A 12,606-nucleotide genomic window follows, 5' to 3' on the forward strand; every position below is an offset into this window, starting at 1 on the left:
GGAATGTCCCTGTAAATTTTGGCATGGCTGGGTCTTTGGGTGGCTGAGTTATGAATTTTTAAAATCGGGCCTGCGGGGGCCCCCGTTTCACAGGCCGTATTACTACATAATGTATTCGCCCAGTGTAACATTTGGAAGAAAATTAGAAGTAGATTAGACCCATATCTTTACAATTTTTCATGGGCCATCCGGTCCAATGCTTTTGAAATACAGATGGACAAATTCGAAAATTACCAGTAAATGTCCGCCGGTCCGGCCTTATTTCCCACACTGTTACACTAAATGTTACTGGTTTGAATTGGTGGCAGCCTGGGTTTATTTAAGCCAGCTATACAGATTATTTCACTGATGAGCACAAAAATGCTGCAGAAAGGAAGTGGTAGAAGAGTTAAAAATGGAGGTTTGGTAAGAGGACGGAGTGTCTAGTGCTCCCTAAGGATGTCATATGAAGAGCGAGTGAAATAATGACAAGTTGAGTTTATTTTCAGCCATGGAAGGATGGCTGAAACCACTAGTGAGACAAAGAATCTGATCCTGACACTAGCTCAAGGGTGTGTGTGTGTGTGTGTGTGTGTGTGTAAGAGAGAGAGAGCGCGAGAGAGTGCAAGCATGTGTGTGTGTGTGTGTGTGTGTGAGAGAGAGAGAGAGATAATATTCCACATTGCTGCTTTTATCAAGCACTTAATGGTCTCACTCATATAATCTGCAGTAATTTTATTTATTATTTGCAGCATGTGGAAAACTAACAGGAATAAGTGACCCTGTCACTATTAAGACATCCGGCTCGAGATATGGATCATGGATGACTGATCCCCTTGCCCCTGATGGTGACAGCAGGGTAAGTTTAAAAAAATGTTCTATACAAAATGTTCTATGCAAATGTTTCAAAGGAACAATGAAGAGCATAAAGTAGAAGGTGAATTGCATTAACTTTGAACACTGTGCCCTTGACTTATAGCTGATGCATGATGCTGCAGTTTTAGGTCTAAATGCACTTTTTTTTTTGCACCTTATCAGCATTCTTGTTTGTCCCAACATTATATATTCTACTGCACATTCCAGGGCTGTGCCTGTTTTACTAAGGCTCATTTAGATGCAAATGTTGGGTATAAATCTCATAAGATATCATTAACTCGGCAGCAGAATCATTCCCAATGCCCAATAAAGGAGCACCTGTGTCAGGGCTCCACATATACTGTACTACAGTTTACTGTTAGTTTATATGTTTATTAAAACATATTCCATGAGTAGTCCTTCCTAGGCTATTTTTGTCTGGGCTTTTTAGTGTTCTCTCTTTTAAAACTTTTTGTAATTTACTGAAAAGGAACTACTCCTAACTCTTTGTAAAATATCAAGAGAGTGCTTGAGAACTAATCCTAGGGCTCTTCATATATTAATACATCACTTCAAAGCAGATAACTTTGAGAGCAGACAGCCTGAGGTGAGCCTGTAGGTATTTAACTCCTTCAAGAGTAAGATCTAATAGAAAGATGCCTGTTTTAACTGACTGATGAAGATCAGAATGTCGCCCATCAACTTAAAAGCCACGACAAAGGTTAAAATCAATAGTTAAATGTCATGTTAGCATGTTAAATTAGGATTGTGTAAATTAGTTAATAATATTTGAGTACATACAACCGCGATTCCAAAAAAGTTGGGACAAAGTACAAATTGTAAATAAAAAAAGAATGCAATGATGTGGAAGTTTCAAAATTCCATATTTTATTCAGAATAGAACATAGATGACATATCAAATGTTTAAACTGAGAAAATGTATCATTTAAAGAGAAAAATTAGGTGATTTTAAATTTCATGACAACAACACATTTCAAAAAAGTTGGGACAAGGCCATGTTTACCACTGTGAGACATCCCCTTTTCTCTTTACAACAATCTGTAAACGTCTGGGGACTGAGGAGGCAAGTTGCTCAAGTTTAGGGATAGGAATGTTAACCCATTCTTGTCTAATGTAGGATTCTAGTTGCTCAACTGTCTTAGGTCTTTTTTGTTGTATCTTCCGTTTTATGATGCGCCAAATGTTTTCTATGGGTGAAAGATCTGGACTGCAGGCTGGCCAGTTCAGTACCCGGACCCTTCTTCTACGCAGCCATGATGCTGTAATTGATGCAGTATGTGGTTTGGCATTGTCATGTTGGAAAATGCAAGGTCTTCCCTGAAAGAGACGTCGTCTGGATGGGAGCATACGTTGCTCTAGAACCTGGATATACCTTTCAGCATTGATGGTGTCTTTCCAGATGTGAAAGCTGCCCATGCCACACGCACTAATGCAACCCCATGCCATCAGAGATGCAGGCTTCTGAACTGAGCGCTGATAACAACTTGGGTCGTCCTTCTCCTCTTTAGTCCGAATGACACGGCGTCCCTGGTTTCCATAAAAAACTTCAAATTTTGATTCGTCTGACCACAGAACAGTTTTCCACTTTGCCACAGTCCATTTTAAATGAGCCTTGGCCCAGAGAAGACGTCTGCGCTTCTGGATCATGTTTAGATACGGCTTCTTCTTTGAACTATAGAGTTATAGCTGGCAGCGGCGGATGGCACGGTGAATTGTGTTCACAGATAATGTTCTCTGGAAATATTCCTGAGCCCATTTTGTGATTTCCAATACAGAAGCATGCCTGTATGTGATGCAGTGCCATCTAAGGGCCTGAAGATCACGGGCACCCAGTATGGTTTTCTGGCCTTGACCCTTACGCACAGAGATTCTTCCAGATTCTCTGAATCTTTTGATGATATTATGCACTGTAGATGATGATATGTTCAAACTCTTTGCAATTTTACACTGTCAAACTCCTTTCTGATATTGCGCCACTATTTGTCGGCGCAGAATTAGGGGGATTGGTGATCCTCTTCCCGTCTTTACTTCTGACAGCCGCTGCCACTCCAAGATGCTCTTTTTATACCCAGTCATGTGAATGACCTATTGCCAGTTGACCTAATGAGTTGCAATATGGTCCTCCAGCTGTTCCTTTTTTGTACCTTTAACTTTTCTAGCCTCTTATTGCCCCTGTCCCAACTTTTCTGAGATGTGTTGCTGTCATGAAATTTCAAATGAGCCAATATTTGGCATGAAATTTCAAAATGTCTCACTTTCGACATTTGATATGTTGTCTATGTTCTATTGTGAATACAATATCAGTTTTTGAGATTTGTAAATTATTGCATTCCGTTTTTATTTACAATTTGTACTTTGTCCCAACTTTTTTGGAATTGAGGTTGTAGTTTATCAGTGAATTCATTCATTCAGTCATCTTCAGGCCTCAATGTTAACTTTTGACCCCTTTTGCCCTGCAGGGCAAATGGCCTCAAAAATTTTTTGCCCCCCTTGAATTTTCTTTTGCCCTAAAATTTTGCGGTATTTCAGCAAGTTTTCAAGTACATTGTTCAAGGCAATACTGATGTGTTTTCTAGGGGTACAGTGGTGCTTGAAAGTTTATGAACCCTTTAGACTGTTCTATATTTCTGCATAAATATGACCTAAAACATCATCAGATTTTCACACAAGTTCTAAAAGTAGATAAAGAGAACCCAGTTAAACAAATGAGACAAAAATATTATACTTGGTCATTTATTTATTGAGGAAAATGATCCAAAATTACATATCTATGAGTGGCAAAAGTATGTGAACCTTTGTTTTCAGTATCTGGTGTGACCCTCTTGTGCAGCAATAACTGCAACTAAACATTTCCGGTAACTGTTGATCAGTCCTGCACACTGGCTTGGAGGAATTTTAGCTCATTCCTCCGTACAGAACAGCTTCAACTCTGGGTTGCTGGTGGGTTTCCTCACATGAACTGCTCGCTTCAGGTCCTTCCACAACATTTCGATTGGATTAAGGTCAGGACTTTGACTTGGCCATTCCAAAACATTAACTTTATTCTTCTTTAACCATTCTTTGGTAGAACGATTTGTGTGCTTAGGGTTGTTGTCTTGCTCCATGACCCATCTTCTCTTGAGATTCAGTTCTCCTTGCAACCCTGCCATGCACACCATTGTTGTTCAGTGTTCTGCTGATGGCGGACTCATGAACATTAACATTAGTCAATGTGAGAGATGCCTTCAGTTGCTTAGACGTTACCCTGGGGTCCTTTGTGACCTCGCCGACTATTACATGCCTTGCTCTTGGAGTAATCTTTATTGGTCAACCACTCCTGGGGAGGGTAATAATGGTCTTGAATTTCCTCCATTTGTACACAATCTGTCTGACTGTGGATTGGTGGAATCCAAACTCTTTAGAGATGGTTTTGTAAACTTTTCCAGCCTGATGAGCATCATCAACGCTTTTTCTGAGGTCCTCAGAAATCTCCTTTGTTCATACCATGATACACTTCCACAAACATGTGTTGTGAAGATCAGACTTTGATAGATCCCTGTCCTTTAAATAAAACAGGGTGCCCACTCACATCTGATTGTCATTCTATTGATTGAAAACACCTGACTCTAATTTCACCTTCAAATTAACTGCTAATCCTAGAGGTTCAAATATTTTTCCACTTACTGATATGTAATATTGGATCATTTTCCTCAATAAATAAATGACCAATTATAATATTTTTCTCTCATTTGTTTAACTGGGTTCTCTTTATCTACTTTTAGGACTTGTGTGAAAATCTGATGATGTTTTAGGTCATATTTATGCAGAAATATAGAAAATTCTAAAGGGTTCACAAACTTTCAAGCACCACTGTATAATTGAGTTATTTAAACAAAAGTACATTTTTTGTTTTTTTAAAGCATTTATTTTTAAAAACATTTATTTCTGCAACAGAAGAACAAGACAAGCCCTGAAATCATGTAACATAAATCAATATCATATACAGTTAGGTCCACAAATATTTGGACAGAGACAACATTTTTCTAATTTTGGTTCTGTACATTACCACAATGAATTTTGAACAAAACAATTCAGATGCAGTTGAAGTTCAGAATTTCAGCTTTAATTCAGTGGGTTGAACAAAATGATTACATAAAAATGTGAGGAACTAAAGCATTTTTTAAACACAATCCCTTCATTTCAGGGGCTCAGAAGTAATTGGACAAATTAAATAATTGTAAATAAAATGTTCATTTCTAATACTTGGTTGAAAACCCTTTGTTGGCAAGGACTGCCTGAAGTCTTGAACTCATGGACATCACCAGATGCTGTGTTTCCTCCTTTTTAATGCTCTGCCAGGCCTTTACTGCAGCGGTTTTCAGTTGCTGTTTGTTTGTGGGCCTTTCTGTCTGAAGTTTAGCCTTTACCAAGTGAAATGCATGCTCAATTGGGTTGAGATCAGGTGACTGACTTGGCCATTCAAGAATATTCCACTTCTTTGCTTTAATAAACTCCTGGGTTGCTTTGGCTTTATGTTTTGGGTCATTGTCCATCTGTATTATGAAACGCCGACCAATCAGTTTGGCTGGATTTGAGCACGCAGTATGTCTCTGAATACCTCAGAATTCATCCAGCTGCTTCTGTCCTGTGTCACGTCATCAATAAACACTAGTGACCCAGTGCCACTGGCAGCCATGCATGGCCAAGCCATCACACTGCCTCCGCCGTGTTTTACAGATGATGTGGTATGCTTTGGATCATGAGCTGCACCACGCCTTCGCCATACTTTTTTCTTTCCATCATTCTGGTAGAGGTTGATCTTGGTTTCATCTGTCCAAAGAATGTTCTTCCAGAACTGTGCTGGCTTTTTTAGATGTTTTTTAGCAAAGTCTAATCTAGCCTTTATATTCTTGAGGCTTATGAGTGGCTTGCACCGTGCAGTGAACCCTCTGTATTTACTTTCATGCAGTCTTCTCTTTATGGTAGATTTGGATATTGATACGCGTACCTCCTGGAGAGTGTTGTTCACTTGGTTGGCTGTTGTGAAGGGGTTTCTCTTCACCATGGAAATTATTCTGCGATCATCCACTACTGTTGTCTTCTGTGAGTGTCCAGGTCTTTTTGCATTGATGAGTTCACCAGTGCTTTCTTTCTTTCTCAGGATGTACCAAACTGTAGATTTTGCCACTCCTAATATTGTAGCAATTTCTCGGATGGTTTTTTTCTGTTTTCGCAGCTTAAGGATGGCTTGTTTCACCTGCATGGAGAGCTCCTTTGACCGCATGTTTTCTTCACAGCAAAATTTTCCAAATGCAAGAACCACACCTCAAATCAACTCCAGGCCTTTTATCTGCTTAATTGAGAATGACATAACGAAGGAATTGCCCACACCTGCCCATGAAATAGCCTTTGAGTCAATTGTCCAATTACTTTTGGTCCCTTTAAAAACAGGGTGGCACATGTTAAGGAGCTGAAACTCCTAAACCCTTCATCCAATTTTAATGTGGATACCCTCAAATGAAAGCTGAAAGTCTGGACTTTATGTCCATGTCCATTATATAACTACAGTGGTGCTTGAAAGTTTGTGAACCCTTTAGAATTTCCTATATTTCTGCATAAATATGACCTAAAACATCATCAGATTTTCACAGAAGTCCTAAAAGTAGATAAAGAGAACCCAGTTAAACAAATGAGACAAAAATATTATACTTGGTCACTTATTTATTGAGGAAAATGATCCAATATTACATATCTGTGAGTGGCAAAAGTATGTGAACCTCTAGGATTAGCAGTTAATTTGAAGGTGAAATTAGAGTCAGGTGTTTTCATTCAGTGGGATGACAATCAGGTGTGAGTGGGCACCCTGTTTTATTTAAAGAACAGGGATCTATCAAAGTCTGATCTTCACAACACGTGTTTGTGGAAGTGTATCATGACATGAACAAAGGAGATTTCTGAGGACCTCAGAAAAAGCGTTGTTGATGCTCATCAGGATGGAAAAGGTTACAAAACCATCTCTAAAGAGTTTGGACTCCACCAATCCACAGTCAGATAGATTGTGTACAAATGGAGGAAATTCAAGACCATTGTTACCCTCGCCAGGAGTGGTCGACCAACTAAGATCACTCCAAGAGCAAGGCGTGTAATAGTCAGCGGGGTCACAAAGGACCCCAGGGTAACTTCTAAGCAACTGAAGACCTCTCTCACATTAACATTAGCCAATGTTCATGAGTCCACCATCAGGAGAACACTGAACAACAATGGTGTGCATGGCAGGGTTGCAAGGAGAAAGCCACTGCTCTCCAAAAAGAACATTGCTGCTCATCTGCAGTTTGCTAAAGATCATGTGGACAAGCCAGAAGGCTATTGGGAAAATGTTTTGTGGACAAATGAGATAAAAATAGAACTTTTTGGTTTCAATGAGAAGCGTTCTGTTTGGAGAAAGGAAAGCACTGCATTCCAGCATAAGAACCTTATCCCTTCTGTGAAACATGGTGGTGGTAGTATCATGGTTTGGGCCTGTTTTGCTGCATCTGGGCCAGGACGGCTTGCCATCATTGATGGAACAATGAATTCTGAATTATACCAGCAAATTCTAAAGGAAAATGTCAGGACATCTGTCCATGAACTAAATCTCAAGAGAAGGTGGGTCATGCAGCAAGACAGCAACCCTAAGCACACAAGTCGTTCTACCAAAGAATGGATAAAGAAGAATAAAGTGAATGTTTTGGAATGGCCAAGTCAAAGTCCTGACCTTAATCCAATGGAAATGTTGTGGAAGGACCTGAAGTGAGCAGTTCATGAGAGGAAACCCACCAACATCCCAGAGTTGAAGCTGTTCTGTACGGAGGAACGGGCTAAAATTCCTCCAAGCCGGTGTGCAGGACTGATCAACAGTTACCACAAATGTTTAGTTGCAGTTATTGCTGCACAAGGGGGTCACACCAGATACTAAACGCAAAGGTTCACATACTTTTGCCACTCACAGATAAGTAATATTGGATCATTCTCCTCAATAAATAAATGACCAAGTATAATATTTTTATCTCATTTGTTTAACTGGGTTCTCTTTATCTACTTTTAGGACTTGTGTGAAAATCTGATGATGTTTTAGGTCATATTTATGCAGAAATATAGAAAATTCTAAAGGGTTCACAAACTTTCAAGCACCACTGTATAACTTGAATATGTTTCAGTAAACAGGTAAAAAGGGTGGCACGGTGGTGTAGTGGTTAGCGCTGTCGCCTCACAGCAAGAAGGTCCTGGGTTCGAGCCCCGGGGCCGGCGAGGGCCTTTCTGTGCGGAGTTTGCATGTTCTCCCCGTGTCCGCGTGGGTTTCCTCCGGGTGCTCCGGTTTCCCCCACAGTCCAAAGACATGCAGGTTAGGTTAACTGGTGACTCTAAATTGACCATAGGTGTGAATGTGAGTGTGAATGGTTGTCTGTGTCTATGTGTCAGCCCTGTGATGACCTGGTGACTTGTCCAGGGTGTACCCCGCCTTTCGCCCGTAGTCAGCTGGGATAGGCTCCAGCTTGCATGCGACCCTGTAGAAGGATAAAGCGGCTAGAGATAATGAATGAATGAATGAATGAATGAACAGGTAAAAAAACAAAATTTGTGTCAGTGTCCAAATATATATGGACCTAACTGTATGTAAGACTTACATATGGTACTAGTACATAATACATCTTTTTATGTAGAGTTTAGGACACAAAACACTTTGTTTTGCCAATAACAATGACTAGCAGTATTGCAAAGATGAATTATAAAACTAAAAACATTATAAAACAGGAGTCTGTACTGCAGTACTGTCTTATCATTCAGTTTGCCATTGCATTTAAGAGGAAATTAAACAACCTGTCCTCCTCATCTTCACATGCATAATGGGCCAATGTCAAATGATAAATGGGGTAAGATATATTTATCTATGGGATAATTCACTATGTAAATGATATATATTTACTGTAGAGGGTGCGGTTTACTATTTGAGACACAAAAGCATGTCTTTCCATTTACTGAATGTACTTGCCACTAGCTTTTATTATTACAAGAATTATTATAGTTACTGTACGACTGTAGCTACAACTGGAATGTGCTGATTCTGTTAGCGTTTTGTAATTATTGTACCATCCACTATTAGGTAAAATTAAAATAAAATCTTACAACATTATTTGAAAGTCTAGAGCAAGATATTTTGTTATTTTCCAAATAACACTTCAGATATTGTTTTAACAATAATAAGCATCAATCTATAAATGATAGAGTGCAGATAGCTCTCTAACTAGATGTCCTTGGGGTTGCTGAGACATGGAGGGGCAGGAATACTGTTTTGCCTACAGTTCAGGTCAGAGCCCTTTGAGAGTAAATGCTTTGGCTTTTGCAACATTCTGTTGTGTAAAAAGTCTTTACACAAAGAAGGTTTTTTGCTTTTGTAGGTTTTTTTTTTTTTTTACTGTTCTTCTGTGTCAGGACTCTTCGGGAAAAAGAAGGTATATTCTGACATGTAGCTAATGTTAACACTAGGCCACTAATCTGCACCATCGCTCCAGTCGTTTTGATGAATTTTGTACGGATCAGAACCGCTAATAAACTCTAATTTCCACGTATATCTATCCTGCGCTTTTTTCTGACTAAGGGCCCATTTACACGAAGACGCTGTCGGGTAAAAACGACTATATATTTTATCGGAAGTGCCTTTCGTCTACACAGGGACGGCGTTTCCGAGGCTGAAAAACGGAAAAAATTGAAAACGCCTTCCAGAGTGGATAAGTTAAAAACAGCCCCCGTTGCATATCCGTCTAAACTACCCAATACGCGAAACTCTGCTCGGATCTGCTCACGTCGGGTACGCGTTTACGTCATACATATGTCATATACTGTACATGCCAGCCTGGGAAGTAAGAAAGTAAGTAAAAAAGTAAGAGCATGTCTGATTACATCGATCCAACAGAACGGACCTTCAAGCTGCTCTGGCAGCTTTAATAAACGTACAGGAGTCCTTCGAACATCTATACCGAATCTGCACATATACCGTTAATGAACAGAGGCGGGTATAGTATGCTCTTACTTTTTTACTTACAACCCCGATTCCAAAAAAGTTGGGACAAAGTACAAATTGTAAATAAAAACGGAATGCAATAATTTACAAATCTCAAAAACTGATATTGTATTCACAATAGAACATAGACAACACATCAAATGTTGAAAATGAGACATTTTGAAATTCCATGCCAAATATTGGCTCATTTGAAATTTCATGACAGCAACACATCTCAAAAAAGTTGGGACAGGGCAATAAGAGGCTGGAAAAGTTAAAGGTATAAAAAAGGAACAGCTGGAGGACCAAATTGCAACTCATTAGGTCAATTGGCAATAGGTCATTAACATGACTGGGTATAAAAAGAGCATCTTGGAGTGGCAACGGCTCTCAGAAGTAAAGATGGGAAGAGGATCACCAATCCCCCTAATTCTGCGCCGACAAATAGTGGAGCAATATCAGAAAGGAGGTCGACAGTGTAAAATTGCAAAGAGTTTGAACATATCATCATCTACAGTGCATAATATCATCAAAAGATTCAGAGAATCTGGAAGAATCTCTGTGCGTAAGGGTCAAGGCCGGAAAACCATACTGGGTGCCCGTGATCTTCGGGCCCTTAGACGGCACTGCATCACATACAGGCATGCTTCTGTATTGGAAATCACAAAATGGGCTCAGGAATATTTCCAGAGAACATTATCTGTGAACACAATTCACCGTGCCATCCGCCGTTGCCAGCTAAAACTCTATAGTTCAAAGAAGAAGCCGTATCTAAACATGATCCAGAAGCGCAGACATCTTCTCTGGGCCAAGGCTCATTTAAAATGGACTGTGGCAAAGTGGAAAACTGTTCTGTGGTCAGACGAATCAAAATTTGAAGTTCTTTATGGAAATCAGGGACGCCGTGTCATTCGGACTAAAGAGGAGAAGGACGACCCAAGTTGTTATCAGCGCTCAGTTCAGAAGCCTGCATCTCTGATGGTATGGGGTTGCATTAGTGCGTGTGGCATGGGCAGCTTACACATCTGGAAAGACACCATCAATGGTGAAAGGTATATCCAGGTTCGAGAGCAACATATGCTCCCATCCAGACGACGTCTCTTTCAGGGAAGACCTTGTATTTTCCAACATGACAATGCCAGACCACATACTGCATTAATTACAGCATCATGGCTGCGTAGAAGAAGGGTCCGGGTACTGAACTGGCCAGCCTGCAGTCCAGATCTTTCACCCATAGAAAACATTTGGCGCATCATAAAGCGGAAGATACGACAAAAAAGACCTAAGACAGTTGAGCAACTAGAATCCTACATTAGACAAGGATGGGTTAACATTCCTATCCCTAAACTTGAGCAACTTGTCTCCTCAGTCCCCAGACGTTTGCAGACTGTTGTAAAGAGAAAAGGGGATGTCTCACAGTGGTAAACATGGCCTTGTCCCAACTTTTTTGAGATGTGTTGTTGTCATGAAATTTAAAATCACCTAATTTTTCTCTTTAAATGATACATTTTCTCAGTTTAAACATTTGATATGTCATCTATGTTCTATTCTGAATAAAATATGGAATTTTGAAACTTCCACATCATTGCATTCCGTTTTTATTTACAATTTGTACTTTGTCCCAACTTTTTTGGAATCGGGGTTGTACTTTCTTACTTTTCATAGCCAGAGTGGTCAAAGTTTTTGCGGCGCAGATGTGCAGATCAGACAAGACGGAAGACGTTGCGCATGCGTGCAGACATAGCGGAGGTCTTTCACAGCACCACCTAGCCGCCAGGCATGCACATCCAATTGAATTCCACACATTTATGCGTCACCGTATAGACGCAGATTTCCTCCTTGAAAATGGTCGTATAGACGCGGAAAAAAAGTGAGAACGAAAATGGACTTTTGCGTTTTTGTTTCAGACGTCCCCGTGTAAAGTGGGCCTAAGATTATCCAAGTAATCTGGTAGTAGAGCTTTTTTATCTGTAGTTTTCTTTGAACAGCAGCAACAGACGCCAGACATCTTCATTTGGCTTAAGACCACTCGTAGTGATGAAAAGCACAAATGTGCACGTGCGCCTGAAGCGAGCCAATCAGAATCGCCGTTACAAATCGGGAAGAAAAAAACAAAACGGTGATCACAAGGGAGGCAAGGATGCTGGTTAATACGTCTTGTTTTTTGTAATGTACTCGCTCGAAAATCATTTTGTGCTTAAAGAAGCCAACCATAAGTGTGCCCGAACAGGCCTAACTCGCTAAAATATTTCTGTCCGAATGTCTTGATTGGGCATTTGGGCAATGCCTGATGTTGAGGCTTGATCTTCAGTCAACACTTTCTCCTGGTCAGTGTTGCAGAAAACTGGGCGCTCATCAGTATTGATTTCAGTTTCTTTGTGCATTAGGTATATTGCATATTGGATTCCATACATTTATCACCAAACATACGGTACATCACTTTCAAAATTACCAACCTGACAGCTAATATCCAGTTTCATTAAAGGAACAGTGTACTTGTACAAATACAATTTCAAGCCAAAAGACCTAAGTAAGTGGTTATACAATATTTGGCTAAAAGTATGTTGATGCCTGACTATGACCCCTATATGTGAGCCTACCCCAAACATTGGCCACAAAGTTGGAAGCAGATGATTGTCTAGAATGCCTTTGTATGCTGTTGCATTAAAATTTCTTTCAACTGGAACTAAGGAGCCCTAACATGTTCCAGCATGATATTGCCCCGTGCACAAAGC

At 40.0% G+C, this 12,606-nt stretch overlaps 1 protein-coding gene across 2 annotated transcripts in view; it reads left to right on the forward strand.

The window, feature by feature from the left end:
* Positions 1-12,606, forward strand: part of olfm1a (olfactomedin 1a) — a 28,179-nt gene that overhangs the window by 11,275 nt on the left and 4,298 nt on the right. For both annotated transcript variants that reach the window (XM_060906925.1, XM_060906924.1), the window contains exon 5: positions 732-838. In XM_060906925.1, the coding sequence (XP_060762908.1) occupies positions 732-838 (107 nt within the window). The remainder of the gene's footprint in view (positions 1-731; positions 839-12,606) is intronic.

Source organism: Neoarius graeffei, chromosome 24 (genome assembly GCF_027579695.1).
Source record: "Neoarius graeffei isolate fNeoGra1 chromosome 24, fNeoGra1.pri, whole genome shotgun sequence".
In the NCBI taxonomy this organism is placed as follows: domain Eukaryota; kingdom Metazoa; phylum Chordata; class Actinopteri; order Siluriformes; family Ariidae; genus Neoarius; species Neoarius graeffei.